Raw genomic sequence first — 25,256 nt, 5'->3', positions numbered from 1 at the left:
GCAGCCATGGTGCTGTTATAACTACTACAATCCCATTATTATGCAATCACAAAATGCTAATTTGATCATTTTGAGGTGTTATTTGAATAGTCATTTTAATTTCTAGGTTACAAAAAGGCTTGACTCAAGTATAATTCTCTATTAATCATTGAGATGTCATTGTATATCATATTGATGCATTTCACAAAGATAAAGAAAGACTAATTTAATATGTACAGTACAATATCCTTCAAATATTAGCCATTTTCATTACATATCTGCCAAATGCATCAATATTAAATAATAGATGAGAACAAGGGTTTAATTGTATTTTAGCAATTGTAATATGTAAGATAATAATACAATAGCATCACATAAGATAGACTTATCAATATCTAAATCTTTCTTAATCAATGCATAATGGTGATTGCTCTGCACTCATATCCTTTGTGGATTACAAATGGACTTGCTATGACAAAAGCACTGAGAGTCTTCAGTGTAAACACACATCTAGCGAGAATAATTCCTTTGTGACTAAGGAAATGGTTTACTTTTTATTTTCCTGCTGGTACTTCAGAAGTTAGATATATACACACCAAGCAGAGTTCACAACCTTGTGACAAATCCAAACCTAAGTAATTAACAATAAAGTCTATGGTATAAAGAGAATTCTAGAGTATTTTAAAAGATCTATGCTTTTTTTATATATATAAACACATTATCACACATTAACTATTCCAGAAATTACATCCTCAAACAATGAGATGGTATCACGCAATGGAAGCAAATAAATTCCAACTGCTTACCCTAATCCCAACAATAACTTCTCACATGTCTAAATGAATCCATTGTAGTATTTTTAAAAAAATCCTATATAGTCCAACTCGCCATTTTCCAGAGGCTGACATTCCTGTCCCCTGGGGGAACTCCTTTCTCTGTGCTACATTCCACAAAACAGGAGAAAGAGAAGCTTTACATCAATACAGTCTATAACTTACTAAAAGTGCTGTGAGGTGTTTTTTGGAGGAAACTTCCTGAGTATATTAGGATCTTTATATTATTTATGCATTTTGTTTCTAGTTTTTGCTCTTCTCTCCCAGAAACATCAATAACCTCATGTGCTAATGGCCATACCTGCTTACTTAAACCTATGGAAACCTGCTGAATTGTAGGAAGTAGAAGTCTTTCGAAGAGAAAACATCTCTGCTCAAAGAGGACAACTGACAGAACCAGCTCATGAAAAAATAAATAAATAAATAAATAAAATTCAAGCATAAGCAAAAAGCTATATGTTTATTAACTGCAATGGCATTGAAATAAGACAGATTATACATGACACCTCCAGGCAAAAAGCTATCACTCAGCACTCCACAACACTGCCAGACAGCAAACATCACGGCAATAAATACAAAAATCAACCGCTACTGTCTTCTGAACAAGGCCCTGCTCAGGTCAGCACAGAGACACAAGAAGGCAGGGGTTTGGGGAAGGGGTGCTGCACATGAAACTAGGATCCACCTGAAACAGTAGCCATGTTTCTAAAAGGAAAACAAACACACTTTAATTTTATAACAGCAAACTGTTAGCACAAACAGGCAAAAAATAAAGTTAGCCTCCATAGCAAGTGTCAAGATCCCACTACAGTGAAATACTGAAATGCAAGCAATAGCCTAGGATTCTGAAATGAAGCTCAGATCTCAACAATTTCTACAATTATAATAAAGAATCAATCAAGACAATGCAAATTGCCTCCCAGAACCACTTTCAAGGCTTTCCCAACACAATTAGACCTTGATTAATCACAGTCTAACTAATCCAACTTCTCAAGTATACTTAGGAGATAAAACAGATTAAAAATATACACATATATATTTCTCCCTTCCTCCCCCTCCTCTTTCTCTCTATCATATATATATAAATACATATACACACCTATATATAAACAGATATATACTATACATATATACATATATATGTATATATACATTTGGGAGGATTAAAATACAACACTCCTGAGATATCTATACACAGAGAAACAGAGAATGAGAGAGCACAGGACTGTTTTTGTTTTAATCCTCCCAAATATATTACTGTGGAAACAACACCGAACCCAAATTCATACCTTTACATCAACAGTCTTAGAAAATGTGGAGTGACATTCTATAACTGTCAACTGACATTCTATGAAGCACTTCTGAAACCCTAAATCTAATAATAACACCAACAACAACTCCACTCAATTACAGTTTTACTTAAAGAGACAAAGTCTCATTTTTACTTACCTTGCCATCAAATTTGGAATACTCGTTAAACGGGTTATTCAGCTGCAGAGGGCACTGTTCTAGGCGTACAGATAATATTGACTGCTTTCCAGAAATTGGAGGCTTCTCTTTGAGAGACTTTTTTTCAAACAGTGACTTTAACTCCTGGGCTGTGACACAAGAGGAAGAAAAACATCCTGTGATTACACAGAGACAACTTGTCCACCTTCCCTAAAATGTCTTCCTTAGAACCTGAAGGAAAAAGCATCCAGAGGCATGTTCAGGTCAGATGTATGCAGAAAGCCCCACAATATACTGTGCACTGAAAAGGCAGAGCCCAGAAAAACGTGCAGGCCAGGACAGTCAATTTGGAAAGAGAAGGGGTTAAGGGAGAGGGGAGAATCAGACAAAGCAACAATGGAGCCATTTTATAAGAAGAGCACTCACAGCCAGGAGACCTAAGCTAACAGCAAGCTATGTGATAGTGAACACTTCTCTAAATCTCTCTGGGCTTGTCAAACTAGATAATCTCAAAGATCTCTCCTGCCTCTAATATTATGTGATTTTGGAATTCTAGTTCTTCAAGGTCAAGATCTACATATTAATCCTCTAACACTCTTCAGTTGCACCTTGCACAAACTCTTGATGCCAAAGACGAAGAGGAGAAAAAAGAGAAAGGATATTTATAGTACCAGTAGCTAACATTTATTGCTTCTTGGCCTTTTGGCTAAGATCAAGTGTAGTAACAGTAGCTAACATTTATTTAGCAAGTCAATATATCTCATTTAATCCTCATAACAAGCCTCTGAGGTAGATACTAGCATTATCTCAGATTTGTCAATGTGGAAACAAGCTTAGAATATTCTGATTAGCCCTGGACCACACAGCTAATAAGTAACAGAACTAGAATTTGCACCTGACCAAGGTTCTTATACATTAGGGCACTAATGAACAAGGTAAGACTAACTCAATAAATTTTGTTGCATGAATGAATGACTGAAATAATTCAGATTAAATTATTATTAAATCTGAATCTTCAGTTCTTATTCATTAGTGAACCAAGACAAGTTTCGTATCTTTTCAAAGATCATTTAATTCTCTAAATCAATTGGAATATAAACAAGGTGGTGGTAGCTAGATGATAAGTGACTATCAGGAAATGTCCACACTTAAAGTTTTTAAATAATTCAATCTGAGACTTTAAAATCTGCAATAAACATGTTCAACCCCATTCCACTTTAGCATTGTCAAATTAAACCAAGAGAGAGAACAGAACTCTGTAACAGTCACTTAGAACTTCCAAAAAAAATGTAACTGCAGCTGGGCACCATGGCTCCAACCTGTAATCCCAGCACTTTAGAAAGGCAAGGTGGGAGGATCACTTGAGCACAGGAGTTCGACATAATCAATATATTAAACACAGATTTGAAGAGGAATTAGACTATAATTTGATTAAAAGTAATATTTTAAATATGGGAAGTACTTTTCTACCTGTAATCTATGACCAGTTTCATGGTTATAATTGGGAAAGAAATGATCCTTTATTAAGCATCTGTTATGAGCCAGGATCAATACTAGGTATTTTCCTCACCTGGCACAGTCACAGTCTTCACAGATGCTAAGAGAGATGCTACTACTAGCTCCATGAAGAAACTGAGGAATCCCAAGCTTAAGTAATGTATAGACTTCACACAGCTGTTACCAATAGGGTTAGGTGCAAGGTGATGCTATGATTAACCCTTTCATTCTCAGATATTCACACTCAGACCTCTCTCCTCAACCTAACGTCTCCTCCCCTCTTCCTCCTTTGTCGAGGCTTGGAGAATAGAAACAACCAAAGAGAACTTTTGCATGCTCTCATCTGCTCTTCTATCTGCCTGTCCTCCTGTTACCATGGATGAACTACCTCTGCCCTTACCTTAGGCCAGCCCTTCCTTGTGCACTAGATCCCATCCCTCTTGCCAACTCATGAACAGCTCTCCAGTAATTCTCTTCTCTCTCTTCCATTGTCACTTTTTCTCTTACTGAATTAGTCACATTGGCACACAGTACTGAAACACTGCTCATTAAAAAAAAAAAAAAAAAATCTGCTCTCTATCCCATACTCCCTCCCTTCTGGTTACTACCATATTTTTTTCCTTCTTAAAATGTCTTCTATATTCTTTTTGTCCAGTACCTCCACTTCCATTCAATCAAATCCACTCCAAGCAGGCATATTCAGGTTACACCACTCCACCAAAGCAGCTTTCATCGAAGTTACCAATGATCCCTTTGTTGCTAAATCTGTTGGTCAATTTTTAATCCTCATCTTACAAGATGTCTTGGCAGCATTTGACACGGTTCTTCACTTCCTCCTGTTTTAACATTTTTTTCACTTGCTCCCCAGGACTCCACTCTATCTGGCTTTTACACTGTCTCTCAGGCTACTCCTTCTTGGTCCCTCTGCTGATTCATCTCATTTCCCCCTTGAATCACTGGTATTTCCCAAGGCACAGCACTTGGACCTCTTCTCAATCTACATTCACACCACTGGTGATCTCACCCAGTCATATCCTTTTAAATACCATCTATAAGGGGCAAAACTAAATTGTGGTGACATAAATCAGAACAATACTTGCCTCTGGGGAGTAGAATGACTAAAAAGGAGCACCAGGGAACTTCTTGGGGGTGACAGAATTGCTCTATACTTGTCTGGGATGCTAGTTATATAAATGTATATGTCCGTCAAAAGTCATTGAGCTGTACATTTAATAGCTGTACATTTCACTATATGTAAAGCATATCTCAAAAAAAGTAAATAAAGAAAAAGGGAAACCCCAAGTAAATATCCTGTATATGCTACCAACTCTCAATGGTTATTTTTAACCCTAAACACTCCCTGAAATTATAGACATCCAACTTTCTACTGGACACTTTCACTTGGATGCCCACCAGGCACCTCAAGTGTTACCTATCCGTAACCAAACTCTTGATCTTTCCCCAAAGCTCCCACTCCCACAATCTCCTCAGTTAATGGCAATTCAGTTCTGATAGGCCAAAAACTTGGGAGTCATCCTGATTTCTCACATCCTACATCCTACCCATCAACCAATACTTCAAAAGCTATTCAGAACCGTGGCAACCGCTAGCACCACTGTATTATCATCATCACCTTCAAACCCACTTTACTGTTTCTGCCCCTGCCTCCTCCATCCCGACGCTTGTTTCTTCCTGACATAGCCGCCAATATGAGTCTTTTAAAATACAAGTTACAAACTTCAGAATGAGGAGAAAACTTGATAAATCTGACCACATAAAAAGAAAATACTTTTGTATGGGAAAAAAGTAAAAAGAAATGATAAATTAGGAAAGAATAAAGGTCAATATTCCTAATATATAAATATTCTAAAAGTAGACACTGAACAACACAGATAGAAAAATAAGACAAAAAATATGAAATGTTCACAGAAAAAGAAATGTAAACAGCTATTAAATGGAAAGATTCTCAACCACATTCATAAGAGACATGCAAATTAAAACTACATTTCACCAGATTGGCAAAAATCTAAAAGTTTGAGGCTCTGAGGACATAGACACTCTATATGTTACTGGTAGGTAACAGCAAAAGTCCTATGAAAGGGAATTCAGAAGATCAAGGAAAATCATATCTTCATTTACCCTCTGACCCAACAATACCACTTAGATACATTAGTAAAACACAATCTTAAAAAATATGCATAAAACTATTCCCTGCAGTGCCATTTGCAAAAGCCTGAAAACAATCAAACGTCCCTGATGGGGGCATGGGTTGGCACTGGTACATCTGTATCATAGAGTAGTATGCAGCTGTAAAATGGAATGAAGCTTATCTCTATATATTGCTCCAGAAAAATCCTCAGAATATATTACTAAATGAAAAAAATTACAGATTGTACAAAACAGTATGTATAGTATGTTATCTTTAATCTAAAAAAGGGGGATATAAACATAAATATGCTTATATATAGTTTTAAAGAGACAAAAAACCGTTTTAAAAGTGACTATAAAAGAGTGAAGGGAATAGAACGTGAAGCTAGATTTCTCTAACTTTATCTTGCTTTATGTTTTTGACTTTGAAGCCATTTTAAATAATTATAAAAGAAAATTAAAAGTGTAACCTCTAAAAACAAAGGCAAAATGAAATAAATGAACCTAAGTATAATAATGACTTGGCAGATTAACCACAAAGAGGGGAATTATTTTAAATAACTTTGTTACTCAGCAAATGACCCAATTTCTTCAACAAATAAATTATAAGAAAAAAAGTGAAAGAGAAGCTATAGATTAAAAAATGAGACATTAACCAAAGTAGTAGATGGATCTTAGATCCAAACGTGAACAAACCAATAGGGGAAAAAGAAAAATTTGAGATGATTTGAGAAATAATGAACAATAATTGGATATTTAATAATATTAAATAATTATTTCTTGGCCAGGCACTGTGGCTCACAACTATAATTCCAGCACTTTGGGAGGCCAAGATGGGCATATCACTTGAGCCCAGGAGTTCAAAACCAGCCAAATCCCATCTCTACAAAAAATGCAAAACTTAGCCAGGAATGGTGACTTGTGCCTGTAGTCCCAGCTGCTTGTGAGGCTGAGGAGGAAGAAACGCTTGAGCCCAGGAGGTTGAGGTTGTAGTGAGCCATGTTCATGCCACTGCATTCTAGCCCCGGTCAAAGTGCAAGACCCTGCTTCAAAACAAACATTTTTTTTCTGACCGGGCATGGTGGCTCACGCCTGTAATCCCAGCACTTTGGGAGGCCGAGGTGGGCGGATCACGAGGTCAGGAGATCGAGACCATCCTGGCTAACACAGTGAAACCCTGTCTCTAACAAAAATACAAAAAATCAGCTGGGTGTGGTGGCGGGCGCCTGCAGTCCCGGCTACTCAGGAGGCTGAGGCAGGAGAATGGCGTGAACCCAGGAGGCAGAGCTTGCAATGAGCCAAGATCACACCACTGCACTCCAGCCTGGGCAACAGAGCGAGACTCCATCTCAAAAAAAAAAAAAAAAAATTTCTTTATAATATTATAAAGAAATTATTTTAAATGTTTTTCAATGTAATTATTATATTTCATTATAATAAACATAATGTGATTTTAAATGATATAAAGTAATATTAAAATAAATTAACTGTTTTTGGAGAGTAGTAGTGCCACCAGTTTATTCATGTGTTAAAAATACAAAGTATTCTAGGTAGCGAAATTATATAGTATGCTGGAATTTGCTTAAAAATATCTGGGAGGGCCGGGCCGGTAGTAAAACGTATACATCAAACAGGACCAGCCATGTACTGATCATTGTTGAAACTGGCAGATGAGTGAAGGGAGTTCACTAAACCATTCTTTTTACTTCTGTTTATGTCTGAAATTTTCTACAATAAAGTTTTTTTTTTAAAGGAAATTTAAACTGGGGGAAAAGAAGTCACATATCACATCACTACGCTGATCAATTCACCTGAGAGAAAAAATACAATTCCTTACCAGACCATCCATGACTAGGAACCCCACTACTGACTTCTCTGATCCCACTCTTCCCATGCTTACTGTGCTCTAACCAACAGGTATCCTTCCTTGCTATTCTATTTTTTGAATACACCAGGCACATTTCTGTCTCAGAATCTTTGCACTTGCTATTTCCTCCCCTTAGAACACTCATCCCCTGATATCTGCATGACTCACTCCTCCACTTCCTTTAGATCTCTGCTCAAACAGTACCTTCCTAATGAGGCCTTCTTGGCCACCCTACACAAAATAGCAAAATTCTCTGCCTAGCATTCCTTATTCCCCTTACCTGGCTATATTCTTCTCCATGCCATTTATCCATTCTGGCATATTACGTTTACTGTTTATCCCCAATCGAATATAAGCCCCATGAAGACAAGGACTTTGTCTTGTTCACTATTTGTTGAAGGAATAATTTATTATTTTTTAATAATAAATATTTGTTGAATGAATAACTCTGGACCGGAGAAGTAGAAGAAGTTGCTGAGGTAGGGTACAGGAAGGGAGGACAGAGAGAGCATATGGGCAGAAAGAAGCCAAGACAAGATGGGGGAAGTCATGAGAGCCCTTCCTTCTGGTTCCAAGCCATTCATAAGGCAGAGTTATACTTCTTGAAAGCCCTCCTTCAAGTCGCTTTTTGTTATTAGCAACTGAAAAGTCCTAACCAATATAAACAGTTGGATTCGCCTACAAACACAAAACTAAAAAAAAAAATAGCCTGGAAATTTAATTATCATCAGCTTTATGAAAAAGCACACACTATAGCATTCGGAAGATGAGAATGAGTATTAGAACTTATGCATGGAACACGTTAGAACTATAAGGATTTAGGGAGTGACGGGATACAAAACAAATACATTAAAATAACAGATTTTGGCCAGGTGCGGTGGCTCATGCCTGTAATCCCAGCACTTTGGGAAGCCGAGATGGGTGGATTACCTGATGTCAGGAGTTCGAGACCAGCCTGGCTAACATGGTGAAACCCCGTTTCTACCAAAAATACAAAAATTAGCCAGGTGTGGTGGTGGGCATCTGTAATCCCAGCTACTTGAGGGGCTGAGGCAGGAGAATCACTTGAACCTTGGAGGCGGAGGTTGCAGTGAGCCGAGATCACGCTACTGTACTCCAGCCTAGGCAACAAGAGCAAAACTCCGTCTCAAAAATAAATAAATGAAAATTAGAATTAAAAAAAACAGATTTATTTACAAAAGACCAATAACAAACTTATGAGGAAGAAGATCCTATTTATAATGGTAGGCCGGGTGTAGTGGCGTGTGCATGTTTTTCCAGCTATTCAGGAGGCTGAGGCATGAGAATAGCTCAAACCCAGGACGTGGAGGTTACAGTGAGCTGAGGTCGTGCCACTGCAATCCAGCCTTGGCGACAGAGCGAGACTCTATCTCAAAAAAAAAACAAAATAAAAATACAATGGTAACACAAAATATGTGGAAATAACGTTAATAAGAAATGTAAAAGTATGGATCTACATGGAGATAACCACAACATTTTATCTTTATGAACTACTTGTATACACAAAAAATACAAAAAAGCTCATATGAAATATGATTTGAGGTTGGGCATGGTGGCTCACACCTGTAATCCCAGCACTTTGGGAGGCCAAGGCAGGAGGATTGCTTGAGTCAAGGAGTTTAAAACCAGCCTTGGCAACACAGGGAGACCCCGCATCTACAAAACATTGTAAAAATTGGCCAGGCAAGGTAGCATGCACCTGTGTGGCATAGTTACTCGGGAGACTGAGGCAGGAGGATTGCTTGGGCCCAGGAAGTCAAGGCTGCAGTGAGTCATGATCGTGCAACTGCACTCCAGCGTGGGTGACAGAGCGAGACCCTGTGTCAAAATATATACATATATATTTTTTATATTAAACATTGAATATTGTTTAAAATATATACACTCACATGTATGAATGAAATCTAAAATAAACACATCAAAAGGGTAACAAGAGCAGTTGCCTCTGAATGTGAGATTACTGGTAACTTACTTTCATTTTTAAATTTTTTTCTACACAATTTCTTATTTTGCTTTTTGAGACGGGGTCGCCCTCTGTTGCCCAGGCTGGAGTGCTGTGGTACCCCCATGGCTCACTGCAGCGTTGACCTCCTGGGCTCAAGTGATCCTCCCATCTCAACCTCCTGAGTAGCTGGGACTACAGGAGCACACCACCAGGCCCAGCTAATTGTGTGTGTGTGTGTGTGTGTGTGTGTGTGTGTGTGTGTGTAGATGGGATCTCGCTATGTTGCTAGGGATGGCCTCGAACTCTTGGGCTCAAGTGATCCCCCTGCCTCGGCCTCTGAAAGTGCTAGGATTACAGGCACGAGCCACTGTACCTGAATTTTTTTTTCCCCAAACATAGAGGGTTCAGCAACTTCCCCAAACTCTGGCCATAGCTCACAGAGAAGGAAAGGAATAAGAGCCAGGCACGGTGGCTCACACCTGTAATCCCAGCACTTTGGGAAGCCATGGCAGGTGGATCACCTGAGGTAAGGAGTTCGAGACCAGCCTGGCCAACATGGTGAAACCCCGTCTCTACTAAAAATACAAAAATTAGTCAGGCATGGTGGCAGGCACCTGTAATCCCAGCTACTTGGGAGGCTGAGGCAGGAGAATTGTTTGAACCTGGGAGGCGGAGGTTGCAGTGAGCAGAGATCGTGCCACCGCACTCCAGCCTGGGCAACAGAGCAAGATTCACTCTATAAAAAAAAAAAAAGGAACAAGAGAACACCAAAGACTCCTCAATACCCAAAACTTCAGAAGCAGCTCCTTTCTGCCAATAGTATGGGAGGGAGCAGAGTAGAGTAGAAAGACTAAAGTCTTTGGGGTCAAACAGTCCAGGAGGTGAATTCCAGCTTTACCATTTACTACTTGTAAGTAACTTGGGAAAGTTATTTGGCCTCTGAGCACCAGTTTTCTCACCTGTAAAAGAGACATATTAACAGCTGATTTGCTGGCTTTGAATGAAGATGAAATAGGCCGGGCACAGTGGCTCACACCTGCAATCCCAACACTTTGGGAGGCCGAGGCAGGCGGATCACAAGAGGCCAGAAATTCAAGATCAGCCTGGCCAACATGGCAAAACCCTGTCTCTACTAAATTTGTTTTAAAAAAACTTAGCCAAGCATGGTGGCACATGCCTGTAATCCCAGCCACTAGGGAAGCTGAGGCACAAGAACTGCGTGAACCCCAGAGGTGGAGGTCACAGTGAGCCAAGACTGTGCTACTGCACTCCATCCAGCCTGACGAAAGGAGACTCTGTCTCAAAACAAAACAAAACCAAAAAAGAAAAAAAGAAATAAACTTAGTGGCTAACATACTATATACTGAGCAGATTACTCATCAGAATCACCCAGGGAACTTCTGAAAACCGTAACTTTGTGGGCGGCAAGCCCCATCTATTAAATCAAGAATTCCATAGGTAAGGCCTAGAAATGTATAAGGAATGTTATTATAACATGCACTTTTGGATGCGTTTCTGATTTTTATACATCCATTGCATTTGGGAATCATTACTTAAGAAACCAATAACAGAAGTTACATAAAACATCAGGTACATGTAAATAACTGATATAAATAAGCTACATTGTTGTTTTGCATTATTATTTAACTTCATGCATAAGAAGCCTCATTTGCCAATGAGACTTCAAACTTCTTGAGGAGAGGATTCATGTAGTCCTCCTAGCACTCAGCATAGAATTATTAGCCGCACAGGAGTTATGAAAGAAATACTTGTTAAATAATTCAACTAGTAAGGGTAATAACTAATTATGTAAAGAATAAAATACCAATACCATTTTAAAATAATAAAATTAAAGATACTTGGATCTTAATATGACATTATTCCTAACAAAGCACACTTCTGATGACACCATCTTCATATCTATCCATGCAGTTTTAGTTACAGGAATATTACAAGGATCTTACTCTAAGGTATTTCATTTATCATGTGGTCTCATGGCACATGGATCAGCAAGTTCATAAAGAACTGAGGTACGGACTAGATGGTCTCCACAAACCCTCCATCTCCTCTATGAAAAGACTGCCCTTTTGCTGTGTCTTAAAGGATAAACTGGATGTTGACAGAATAATTGTGAAAGAAGAATACTTCCAGGGAGGTCATCCTATTTAGAATGATGATTCTTCTAGTGCGGAATGAAATAAAACAAAGATAAGAAAAACAAATGAAAGGATTTTAGCAAAGCATAAATAATAGAAAAAGAATGAGAGAATGAAGCTGGGTATGGTGGCATGTGCCTGTAGTCCTAGTTCCTCAGGAGCTTGAGGCACTTGAATCCAGAGTTTGAGGCCAGCCTGGGCAACACAGTGAGACCCCCAATTCTTAAAATGAGAGAATGAATAAATAATTACCCATCCAAAATTCTCAATAAAAATCAAAAAGATTTAGATGTGGCATTTCTTGCCGAGACAGTACGTTTGTCGGAGATGTATAAAAATAGGATGGCTGCTCAGTTTGCCAGTTAGATGTTTAGTGGACTGCAGATTCCACTTTTCTAGCATGCTTCAATACACCCACAGTGCCAAGCTGAGGTTTAATGATAGGACCCAGCCAAAGGGAGAATCCAAAGACATTCTTTTGTGCATTGATAAGTTTCACTCTAACCATCAGGAATGACTACCAGGCAGGTTGCTGGTCTGGCCAGAACCAGGGGTAACAGTTCAAGCATGAACATACACATTAAAGAGCTTCTCCAGAAGTAAGAACACAGGCTCAATTATCAAAATCCATGAGATACAGAAAAGAAAGGGAAGGAAACTAAAGGAGAGAAGTAAAAGTACACTTCTATAATGGATAGCATGGTAACAAATGAAAGCAAAAGGGGACATAACTATTTCTCCAACATATTCTGTGAAACAATGAACAAAAATTAAAGTAGATTAGACTTTAAAAAATAAGTAAGGGAGCAAACAAAATCCTTTATTAGATGTATCAAAATTTAAGCTGAAGAATTTATTTCTCACATTGTAAAAGGGACTGATGCAACTACATTTGAGGTACTCAATTCACCCTATTTTTAGGTTTCAGACACAGTCTCCCTCTGTTGCCCAGGCTGAAGTGCACTGGCACGATTTTACTTCTCTGCAACCTCCGCCTCCCAGGTTCAAGCAATTCTTATGCCTCAGCCTCCTGAGTAGCTAGAATTACAGGCGCACACCACCATGCCCAGCTAATTCTTATATTTTTAGTAGAGACAGGGTTTCACCATGTTGGCCAGGCTGGTCTTAAAACTCCTGACCTCAAGTGATCTGCCTGCCTCCTGGCTAATTTTTTTTGTATTTTCAGTAGAAATGAGGGGCCGGGCGAGGTTGCTTACGCCTGTAATCCCAGCACTTTGGAAGGCCGAGGCGGGCGGATCATGAGATCAGGAGATCGAGACCATCCTGGCTAACATGGTGAAACCCCGTCTCTACTAAAAATACAAAAAACTTAGCCGGAAGTAGTGGCAGGTGCCTGTAGTCTCAGCTACTCAGGAGGCTGAGGCAGGAGAATGGCATGAACCCGGGAGGCGGAACTTGCAGTGAGCCGAGATCACGCCACTGGACTTCAGCCTGGGTGACAGAGCGAGACTACATCTCAAAAAAAAAGACATGATTTTTCACTATATTGGCCAGGCTGACCTCAAACTCCTGGCCTCAAGTGATCTGCCGCCTTGGCCTCCAAAAGTGTTGGGATTACAGGTGTGAGCCACGGTGCCTGGCCTCACTGTGTGTTTTATTTATAATTTTTTAAGATACGGAAGTGAAGAAGGCAAATAAAAATAAAGGGTGGCTGGAGAGACAGAGAAGCTTAGATAAACTGGCTCTGTATATATTGATCAAGAAGAGATTAATAAGAACTGCATTAATATATATAAAAAATTTGAAGAAAGTGAATAAGATAAGTGATATAAAGTATTTTCAACCTGTATTAAATACAACAAAGAGAAACATTAACTGGATCAACAGAGGGGCTAGCCTAGTGAGATTCTGAAAGTATTCAGAGTAAAAATAAAGAGAAATTCAAGAAGAACTACTTCATTCAAGGACAGTCAGAATGAGATATAAGGAAGAAAAACAAGCAATTGGGACTTCTGGTTCTACACAGTCATCACTTAGTAGCAGTCATGAAGAAAATCATACCTACTGAGGATACTTGAGTTTATAATCATAGTAGGAGAAATCAAGAAGCACTTTACAGAGTGTGATTTAGCGCAGAGAGACTGGCCTTTATATGCAGGCAGAGCTGAAAACAAAACATCTCATTATCACACTACCGTCCTTGTTGGGTAACTTTGGCAAGTTCATCAAATCCCTGAGCCTTTGTCTTATCTGTAAACAACAGCAATGATACCTACACCTTGCAAGATCACTGCAATAGAGGTAACGCATGTAAAGTACCTAGTAGAGCACCAGGTAGGGGCTGCTATTAGTATAATACATCTTAATATTATTAGTCTTATAATTATTGTGTAACAATGGAGCCAATCCACAAATATTTATTAGGCATCCATTACATGCCAATATGATATTGGGAGGTGCTGGGAGAATACAGAAGACAGACTGCAGACATTTCTTTTAAAGGACAAAAAAAGAGAAAGTCTAGAAAACATGATATAACCACTATAAAATATTTTAATAGCATTTTATTTCTGAAATTGTTCTTCCCCAAGTCTTTTCTTCTTGCTGAGACTGAAGCTTTGAAAGTATATAATATGACCAGCCTTTATACACATACTATATGAAAATATACAGCAAATACTAATGATACCAGCAACATAATGGTTTTTACACTAAGGGAAAAGAATCTGCATATATGCAAAAAAGACTGTTACTAGGCCCACTAATGGGGCAAGGGAAAGTCTAGGTTGGAACTGCCAAGGGAAATCTATAACCTAGAAACTCATCCAAAATATCATAGGGGCTGGGCACAGTAGCTCACACCTATAATCCCAGCACTTTGGGAAGCCGAGGCAGGTAGATCACTTGAAGTCAGGAGTTCGAGACCAGCCTGGCATGGTGAAACCCCGTCTCTACTAAAAATATAAAATTTAGCTAGGCATGGTGGTGCGCACCTGTAGTCCCAACTACTCTGGAGGCTGAGGCAGAAGAATCACTTGAACCAGGGAGGTGGAGGTTGTAGTAAACCAAGATGGCACCACTGCACTCCAGCCTGGGAGACACAGCAAGACTCTGTCTCAAAAAAAACACAAAAAACAAAAATCAGCTGGGCACAGTGGCTCATGCCTGTAATCCCAGCACTTCAGGAGGCCGTGGCGGGTGGATTACTGGAGGTCAGGAGTTCAAGACCAGCCTGGCCAACATGGTGAAACCCCATCTCTAAAAATACAAAATTAGCCAGGTGTGCTGGCATGTGCCTGTAATCCCAGCTACTCAGGAGGCTGAGGCAGGAAAATCGCTTGAACCCAGGAGGCGGAGGTTGCAGTGAGCCAAGATCATGCCATTGCACTCCAGCCTGGGCGACAGAGTGAGACTCCATCTCAGAAAAAAAAAAAAATCATAGGGTACTCCTTGGCCTATATTTTTGAAAAAATATCAGAAAAAAGTACTGACATGACAGCTTATAAAAAAATGTCCCCTGCACACATCAATCCCTGTGACCCAGAGTGAAGGGTGGCCAAAAAGCCAAGACCGAAAGAGCATATAGCTTCAGAGGGTCAAGGCACACAAGAGAAAGAGCCCAAAGCTCAAAACACAAGAGGTATCTGTCCAGAGGGTTTAAAAGGATGAATTAAAAATAAAAGTTCTTACATAATAAACTAAATATATAAATCTCAAATTAAGAATTAAAATCATTTCCATTTACCTGATTGCTTAGAATTTCTTTCTTTCCACTGAATATTTTTGCATTTGATCTGGTTTTGTCTCTCTTTTCGGAGTCGTTCTAATCTTTGAGCTTGAAAAGAAATATGATAACTATAAGTTTGTCAATGAAAGTTTACCATAAACAAAGACATAATTAACTACCTTTACATGAATAAAGATGTTTTATATTGCATATGTAGAGAAAAGTCATAAAATTTTAAAGGTGGCACCCCTGAAAAGCAAATACCAACAAAAACATGAAAATATTCTTGATTTATAATTGAAATTAGAGGATATAAAACACTAATAGAGATCATAAAGATAGTATTAACATGGAAGAGAATAATAAAATGTGAAAACTTCTGTGATTAATATGACATTTCATTATATAAATCATTAATAACGGTCTTAAAGGAATTTTAATGCACAAATGAACTGAAGTGAATATTACATTACAGGAATAAAATTACTGTTATGAATTACTCTACCCGTTTCAAAAATTAAAGATAAATGAACTCAGACTAGACTATTAAAGTTTTAAATATAAAATCCTTTATCTAAAAATCATGAAAATTATAAAATGTCAAAGCTATATAAATTAGCATAGCTTTTCTTCAGTGGGCTGAAACAGTTTATAGGTAGTAAAATAAATGATTTGTATCTTTGTAACATTAGTCAAATCTTAAAAAGAACAATTTTTCTTTTACAAAATTTTAAGATATGCTGCATGGATTAAAAAGTAAATTCTTTGGTCACTAAGACAACCTACAATCTCAATTAATTATTAGCATCNATGGATTAAAAGTAAATTCTTTGGTCACTAAGACAACCTACAATCTCAATTAATTATTAGCATCTAAGTGCTACCTAAAGAAATTCCAACAAGAGTCACCTAAAATTATGCATTTGTGATTATATTGTCACTGGCTGATCAACCTTCAAAAATCAGTGAACTGATCCTTTAGAGAAATACCACCCAGCATCCACTGAACAACTCCTGCATACAGAGACCACGATAAAAAAGAAAGTCACAATCGATGCCATCTCTTGAAATGAGTTTTCTCTTGCTAATCTTCAGGTTCCTATCCCAGCATTTTGCTAATAGAAAATAAATAAATTTCTTTTTCAGCCTCTTTCAAGGTAGGAAATTATACACTTCTGCGTTAGCATTGTGGTAGGGAAATACTGAAAATAATCTTACCAGAAATTTAAACTATGCTGGGAAAAGCATTCTGACAATGTCACTATATCTAACCAAATTCCACTGAAGAAAAATACATTCAATTGCAATTAATAAATGTGAAGGGTACAGCCAAAGTAATATAATCATAAAGCTCTCAATTTAGCAGCATTCTCCTACTGAAATACATTCAACCTGTCATATAAGATATCATCTCAATAACCTGCAAGGAAGTCAGTTTCAACTAGAGAACTGAGAATCAATGGTTCTAAATTATATTCAAACCTTCACTCAAATCCTATTTTGATAAAAGTTCCTTTAGATACTGGGAAATGCTATTAATTATTTTCATCATGAGAGCAAATTATTCTTATGTCACAGATACTGAATGAATTCTGAACCAAAACCTGAATGTGCCTTTCACTGTAAATTGTATCCAGCTCTACCTCCAATATTACTTTATGTGCATTTTACATTTGGACCTTGAAAATAAATATGTTAAGTATTTTCAGTGTTCTACTATATCTCCTTGCCATTACCTTTCCTGGGAGTTAGCAGGTTACTGCTAATTTGGAGATTATATTTTCTGATTATCTAAAAAAAAAAATCTCCTAGAATACCTGTCATATTAGAACTACAATATATATTCTAAATAATTTGTCTAAGTAAAAAAAAAAATCCTTGGTTCATCACATTCCCCTGAAACAAGGCCACCAAAAAAATATGTGGGAAAATGGGCAATAAGCTTTTAAAGCTAATGACTAAATACATGTATACCAAAGTTGAGTGTTTTCAAGCCAGAAAAATCAAAACGTGATCAATTTAAGAAAATAAAGGCAAACTATCAAAAACAGGGGCCCCTTTTCTAACCTCACACCCTACGTATAGAACGCTACTAAAACCAGCCCTAGCAAATACTCAGGTGTCTCCTCCCATTTCCCCACTCCCCTACAATTCCTCCAGCGGCAAGAAGTGCCTGCTCTCCTTGGGTGGTCACCTCTCTGTATTAAAAGTTTTTTATTATGTCAACCTGAAATCTGTCTCCAGGTAGTCTACCTACTGGGACTAATGTTGCTCTGTGGAGACACTCAAAGCCGGTCACTTGCCTTTCTAAACAATGACTTGTTAGACAACGTCCAACATGTTCTCCTAACCAACTTTTTCACTATCCCTCTTCCGTCTACTTCTAATAACATTCTAGAGGCCCTCTCCATTCGCAGTCACAGAGATGGAGAGGTTGCTCAGACTCACTCTTAGTCTGACATATGTGTGTTCCTATTAATACCCAGAAACTTCCCCCATTAAGCCTATTCCAACATTATGCATTATTCCATAAGACTGTTTACTGATTTAAAGCTCAGAAGACATGACTAGAACACAATGTTTACCTGTGTTTGAGCGTCTTCTAATACCAAAGTCCCAACTTGAGGTAATATCGACTGACTGGGCATATACATAGCCCTGAGTCTCACCATTGCTTCCCTGAATTTCTGACCCACTGTCTCCAGGCATTGAAGGAGGATGAATCTTCTCTAGGTCAACATCATGATCAATGAGAACCATCTCACACATTCCCGTGTCATCACTGGTCACATGTGACTGTCGAATATGAGCTAGAATGATAGTTGGATTGTCCAAGAAGGCCATCCTTTCTGTGGGCCAATTTCCTTAAAAGGCTATTTTCTCCTCTTCATATTGTTTCACGAGCTCACCTACCTAGAAACATGATGTACACAGCAAATATTTAAGAATAAGGCAGAAAATGACTGAATCATTTTTCAGACAAATTCAGTGTAGTAAAATGCCACCTTGAAAATCAACATTTATCCCTGTTCTGTGGAGCTTAAAAGGATTAAGTCTAAGCTGAAAGGAAATCCTTATAAGCACTAGGGGCTGCAGCTCTAGTCAATGAGATCTCCATAGAAATCAGAAAGGAAGGCTTGCACTCTGGCAAAACAAATCACAGCAACTCCTAACAAGTCGGGCCACTCAAAGCACATAACTACTGTTAAAACAATAAATTTTCCTTTCTTTCTCCCTTCACCATCATGCAATCTTCTCATTACTTTATAAGGTCATGGGGGAACAAGTTGTATTTTCCTCAAATGATGTGCTAAAGTACAAAACTGTATTTCATCAGTTTATATTCCCCCTCCTGTCACATGGTTGTGAAGTGTTTAAAAGGGCAGAGACAATGCTTTCTGAGTTACTAGGGGTTTTATAAAAATGTACCACCAAATTAATTTTGCTTAATGAATGTATTTTCCTTTCAAGATAGTACTGTGATTTTTGTTGTTGTTTTGTTTTTTCTGAGACAGAGTATCACTTTTGTTGCCCAGGCTGGAGTGCAGTGGGGCCATCTTGGCTCACCGCAACCTCCACCTCCCGGGTTCAAGTGATTCTCCTGTGTAGCGGGGACTACAGGGATGCACCACCACGCCTGGCTAATTTCGTATTTTTAGTAGAAACAGGGTTACTTCATGTTGGTCAGGCTGGTCTCAAACTCCCAACCTCAGTCGATCTGCCCGCCTTGGCCTCCCAAAGTGCTGCAATCACAGGCGTAAGCCACCATGCCCGGCCTGTGTTTTTAAAATAAAACTTATAATCAAAACTACCTACTATACGATCAGTTTCTCATTTTAGAAACTTAATTATAAAAACTGCTTCCTCAGTCCTGTTAAAACTGTAATGAGGCTGGGCACAGTGATTCACACCTGTACTCTCAACCCTTTGGGAGGCCAAGGCAGGAGGACTGCTTGAGTCCAGGAGTTCAAGACCAACATGGGCAATGTAAGAAAGACTCTATCTCTACAAAATATATATATATTTATTATTTTTTAATTAGCTGGGTATGGTGGGATGTGACTGTAGTCCTAGCTACTCATGAGCTTAGGTGGGGGGATCACCTGAGCCACAGCATTCAAGGCTGTAGTGAGCTATGATTGCACCATTGCATTCCAGCCTGGGTGACATAGGGAGACCCTGTCTTCTAAAACAAAACAAACAAAAAACACTGTAATAATATTTATTCTAGTAACAAGATAGCACCCTCTCAGCTAAGTGAAAATACTCAACAAAGAAAATATTGCAGAACAATGGTTAGGTACCAGGCCCTAGAGACAGAAAGGTTCGAATCCTGGCCCTATTACTTGTTAGCTATAAGATCTCGGTCCAAATACTTAACCTTTTTGAGCCTCCTTTTTTTTTCCTTCATTTATAAAATGGAAGCTTCAGGAATGAGAGGATATGTAGGAGATATTGCAGGTAAAGTGCTCAAAAAAATACACGGCATGTAATTAAATAAATGTTAGCTATTAATATGATAAAAATATCAATAATTTCAACTATCAAGTCTTGCTTAAAGTAGTCCTAAAATAGGTCAATATCCCATCTGTCTTATAAGTTCATGGCACATAAAAGAAGTCTGTGCTTCCTTTGTGATAGAGGACACTGCAAGTCATCTGAGTGAGTTCCCTGTCTCTGCAAAATCGTTGTGAAGTACAAGGAATATGAAAGCTGGATTGACCACGTTTCCAGGAACAGTCCTAGAAGATATTTACTTTTAGAGGGACTTATAACACCAGATTTTCTTGTAATCTGTTTCTTCTAGAAATGGAACACAGAGAGGAAATCTAGCTAATAAATCCTTACAGCTAACTAAGGTTTTAAAAATTGCTGTCTGGAAACACATCATTCTGTTGACATCATATAGTGGGTCTTAAAATAAAGATACTGAGATTAAAAAGAAATTTAACTGAGAAGCATCTCTAATCAAGCGAATTACATTAATCTTCACTTTTTCCCCTCTTAATATATTCCTTGAGTACTTATTTTACTGTGAGGCTACTGGGAAATGCAAAGGTGAGTAAAGTATCCCTGAATCAAAAAGTTAATACCCTAATACAGACCTAGTATCTCTCCTAATACCACGGGATTCTTTTAAGCACCAAATTTCTGAGATATCTGGTCCCTGAAATATTAGTGTCAATCTACCATTTTAAGGATATTGATCAGAAAAAAAATACAAAATTAACAGTGAGCATTTAAATTTCACTTGTAAAAATATGAACTTCTCTATAACCATAAAAAATGTATACACCACAGATTTATTTATAAATGAGAGTATTTATGGAATCATAGTATCACAGATCAGAGCTGCAAACATCCTTCTATAGCAATCACAATAAGCCGTCTTCCTTGCATGAAAGGAAGGCAACTAGTCACCAGTAGAGAGGAAGGTGCTTTCAAATTCATACTGAATAGTTCTCCCTTGCAAAAATAAGGGCCTTAATGAGAAATCACACATTTAATACACTTGATCTTAGCCAAAAGGCTGAGAAGCGATCACACATTTAGTAGGTGTTCTAGCACCAAAAAGTCAAATGGCAAAAGGCAAAGTGACAAAAGTATACTGAAGTACCCTCAATAAAATCTATTCTAGGGAAACAGATCACTTCTTTTGAAGACAAGAGGAACAGGCAAACACTTCTGAAGGCACACACCAACTCCCCAACTTTATCCTTCCAGAACAAATGCCTCAACAACAGCAGATATCTTCTCTATTAGTACACTATGGCTTCATACATTAAGGAAGCTGTATGATTCATTCCAAAAATATTGATTCCCTACCAACTCTGATATGGAACTCCCACAGGACTGCCCCAGAAAACATATTATTGTGTATGTCACTTTTTACCTCCCGTTACGTGTACTTAGAGACTTAGACTATAAGTTCCACAAGGACAGGGTCCATGACACCATATTCCTTCTGGCAACAAAGGCTGTTACACATGGCAGGAGTTCAATAAATGTTGCTGTCTAACTTCCAAGGACTATTCAGTTTCATTGTAGAGATAAGTCATATATGAATGTGCCAGGTGTAAGTGTGTGATTATAAATAAAGAATTGCCTTTTTTTCTTAACACAAGAGCATCTCTTCAATGTACCCTTCAAAATTGTCACCTTGGAATACTATCAACTTATTCTAACAAGACTACTTTTCAAAACCCAAAAGAATATTTGTAAAAATCTCCCAAAGAGCTATGTTTGATTTCCAAGACAAAGACATTCAGATCAGGGATAAAACAAATCGTACTCTCTGATCAGTTGTGCAAAATCAAAAGATTTTAAAATCTAACTCTGGCAAGGGTTCAGAGAAATGGGCACTCTCATGCACAATATGAAGGAATGAAAACTGGGACTTTTTAGAAGGTAATTTGGTAATATTTACCAAAATATAAAACATGAATACTATCTGGGCAATCCTACCTCTAGGATTTGTTCTAAGGAGATAACTGTGTAAAGTATTTATCTCAGAGTAATTTGTAATACTGAAAATCTAAAAGGAACCTACAATAGTACACATATGCCACGAATATACATATAACACAAAAATAAGCAGCGATTAATAATACATGGTAGAGGATGAACAAAATGTAGTATATACAAATGATGGAATATTATTCAGCCTTCAAATACAGGAAATTCTGACACATTACAACATAGATGAACCTTGAGAACATTATGCTAAGTGAAATAAGTCAGTCGCAAAAGGACAAGTACTGTATGATTCCATTTATATGAGGTACCTAAAGTAGTCAAACTGACAGAAAATCTAATTACAGTTGCTAGGGGCTGGAGGAAGGGAGTAATGGGGAAAAAGTATTTAATGGGTACATTTCAGTTTGGGGAGATGGAAAAGTTACAGAAATGGACAATGGTGATGGTTGCACCATAATGTCAATGTATGTAATGCCAATGAACTACACATTTAAAAATGGTTAAAATGGTAAATTTTGGCCAGGTGCGGTGGCTCAAGCCTGTAATCCCAGCACTTTGGGAGGCCGAGACGGGCGGATCACGAGGTCAAGAGATCAAGACCATCCTGGCTAACATGGTGAAACCCCGTCTCTACTAAAAAATACAAAAAACTAGCCGGGCGAGGTGGCGGGCGCCTGTAGTCCCAGCTACTCGGGAGGCTGAGGCAGGAGAATGGCGTAAACCCGGGAGGCGGAGCTTGCAGTGAGCTGAGATCCGGCCACTGCACCCCAGCCTGGGCGACAGAGCAAGACTCCGTCTCAAAAAAAAAAAAAAAAGTAAATTTTACATCTCATTTATACCATGTATATTTTACCACAATTTAAAATTTTTAAGTTTTAAAATAAGTCTAGGAAACACCAGATTCAACCAAGTTAAAGAGGTTTTCTTCTTGCTGTTTTATCACAGGACTTCCCAAAACTTTTACATTATGTACTCTGTGTAGGCCGGGCGCGGTGGCTCACGCCTGTAATCCCAGCTCTTTGGGAGGCCGAGGCGGGCAGATCATGAGGTCAGGAGATCAAGACCATCCTGGCTAATATGGTGAAACCCCGTCTCTACTAAAAATACAAAAAAAAAAAAAAAAAATTAGCCAGGCGAGGTGGCGGGCGTCTGTAGTCCCACTGAACTCCAGCCTGGGCAACAGAGCGAGACTCTGTCTCAAAGAGAAAAAAAAAATGATATACTCTGTGTATTGTGACTCTCCAAGAGGGAGGAACCTAGTAACACAATCTATCCCAAACCTACTTCATCCATAAATATTGTTTTCTATAGGAATACTAAAACATATCAGTGTATAACAGCATTTCACAGAACAAGGTTTAGAAATGCTATTCTACACTTTCACAAATGCTGTCTCTTCAGGCCTTGAATGCCTTCCCTGAATGTTACCAACTCTTGATTCTCTGAGACAGTCAGACGTTTTTTGGCCAGGTGCAGTGGCTCACAACCGTAATCCCAGCACTTCGGGAGGCCGAGGCGGGCGGATCACTTGTGGTCAGGAGTTTGAGACCAATCAACAGGTCAACATGTGAAACCCCATCTCTACTAAAAATACAAAAATTAGCTGGGCGAGGAGGCTAAGGTGGAAGAATCGCTTGAACCCAGGAGGCAGAGCTGAGCCGAGATGGCGCCACTGCCCTCCAGCCTGGGCAACGAAGCAAGACTCCATCTCAAGAAAATAATAAGGCCGGGTACAGTGGCTTATGCCTGTAATCCCAACACTTTGGGGGGGCCAAGGCGGGTGGATCACCTGAGGTCAGGAGTTTGAGACTAGCCTTGGCAACATGGTGAAATCCCATCTCTACTGAAAATATAAAAATGAGGGGGGTGTGGTGGTGCGTGCCTATAGTCCCAGCTACTCGGGAGGCTGAGGCATGGAAATCTCTTGACCCTGGCAGGCGGAGGTTGCAGTGAGCCGAAATTGCCACTGCATTCCAGCCTGGGCGACAGAGTGAGATTCTGTCTCAAAAATAATAATAATAATAAAATAAGATAGACCTTTTAGTATACCTTTAGATCACAGATAAATAATATCACCTTGCCTAAGCTTTCCCACTTTTCACAGCTTCTTTCTCACACTTTTTAACACCACGTTCTTTAAAGCATAAAGATTTGTTTTACTAAAAATGGAAGCAATAGGGATATCCACACATAGAAGAAAGAGATGTCCCAAAATAACACAACAATTTTTTTCTTTTCTTTTTTTTTTTTTTTTTTGAGACAAGGCCTCATTCCCATCGCCCAGGCAGAAGTGCAGAGGCACAATCACAGCTCACTGTAGCTTCAACTTCCCAGATTCAGGCGATTCTCCCACCTCAGCCTCCCAAGTAGCTGGGACTATAGGCTCACACCACCACGCCTGGCTACTTTTTGTATTTTCTGTAGAAATGGGGTTTTATCACATTGCCCAGGCTGGTCTTGAACTCCTAGGCTCAAGCGATCTACCAGTCTTGGCCTACCAAAGTGTTGGGATTACAGGCGTGAGCCACTATGCCAGGCCAACAGATGAATTTTTAATATACTGGGTGGATTTCCTTTTACACTTCAAATGAATAAATATTCAACAAATATTTACTAAGTTTCTACTAAGTGCTAAGGGTGGTTTCAGATGCACTTTGGATACTGTTCCCAGATTACACACCCATCTGTGTTCACTAATGATCATGAAACCTGCCTGTGGGGACTGGGAACATGCTCTAAACATGGGAATAATTTTTAGTAGGTTTTGATGGGCATACGTCTTAATATAATTTTGGACAATTTTATATACACTCATTTCCAAACTTTATTTATAATGGCTTATGAAAAAAACTGAGGCCGGGCGCGGTGGCTCACGCCTGTAATCCCAGCACTTTGGGAGGCCGAGATGGGCAGATCACGAGGTCAGGAGATCAAGACCATCCTGGCTAACACAGTCAAACCCCGTCTCTACTAAAAAATACAAAACAAAACTAGCCGGGCGAGGTGGCGGGCGCCTGTAGTCCCAGCTACTCGGGAGGCTGAGGCAGGAGAACGGCGTGAACCCAGGAGGCGGAGCTTACAGTGAGCTGAGGTCCGGCCACTGCACTCCAGCCTGGGCCACAGAGCGAGACTCCATCTCAAAAAAAAAAAAAAGAAAAAAAGAAAAAAACTGAGAAAATGAAAGGTTACGAAACTT

The 25,256-nt window shown here is 38.8% G+C and overlaps 1 protein-coding gene across 1 annotated transcript in view; it reads right to left on the bottom strand.

Moving 5' to 3' along the window:
* The window catches only part of MAPKAP1 (MAPK associated protein 1), a 283,018-nt gene that overhangs the window by 227,150 nt on the left and 30,612 nt on the right, over positions 1–25,256 (bottom strand). Inside the window, exons 2-4 of the mRNA XM_017874749.1 lie at positions 18,169–18,496; positions 15,602–15,691; positions 2,262–2,410 (exon numbers count right to left, since the gene is read on the bottom strand). Of these exons, the coding sequence (XP_017730238.1) occupies positions 2,262–2,410; positions 15,602–15,691; positions 18,169–18,427 (498 nt within the window). The 5' untranslated portion in view covers positions 18,428–18,496. The remainder of the gene's footprint in view (positions 1–2,261; positions 2,411–15,601; positions 15,692–18,168; positions 18,497–25,256) is intronic.

Source organism: Rhinopithecus bieti, unplaced genomic scaffold (genome assembly GCF_001698545.2).
Source record: "Rhinopithecus bieti isolate Rb0 unplaced genomic scaffold, ASM169854v2 scaffold_7967, whole genome shotgun sequence".
NCBI lineage: Eukaryota > Metazoa > Chordata > Mammalia > Primates > Cercopithecidae > Rhinopithecus > Rhinopithecus bieti.
Note: the sequence above shows the minus strand (reverse complement) of the source record. Positions and strands in the feature narration are given on the sequence as shown.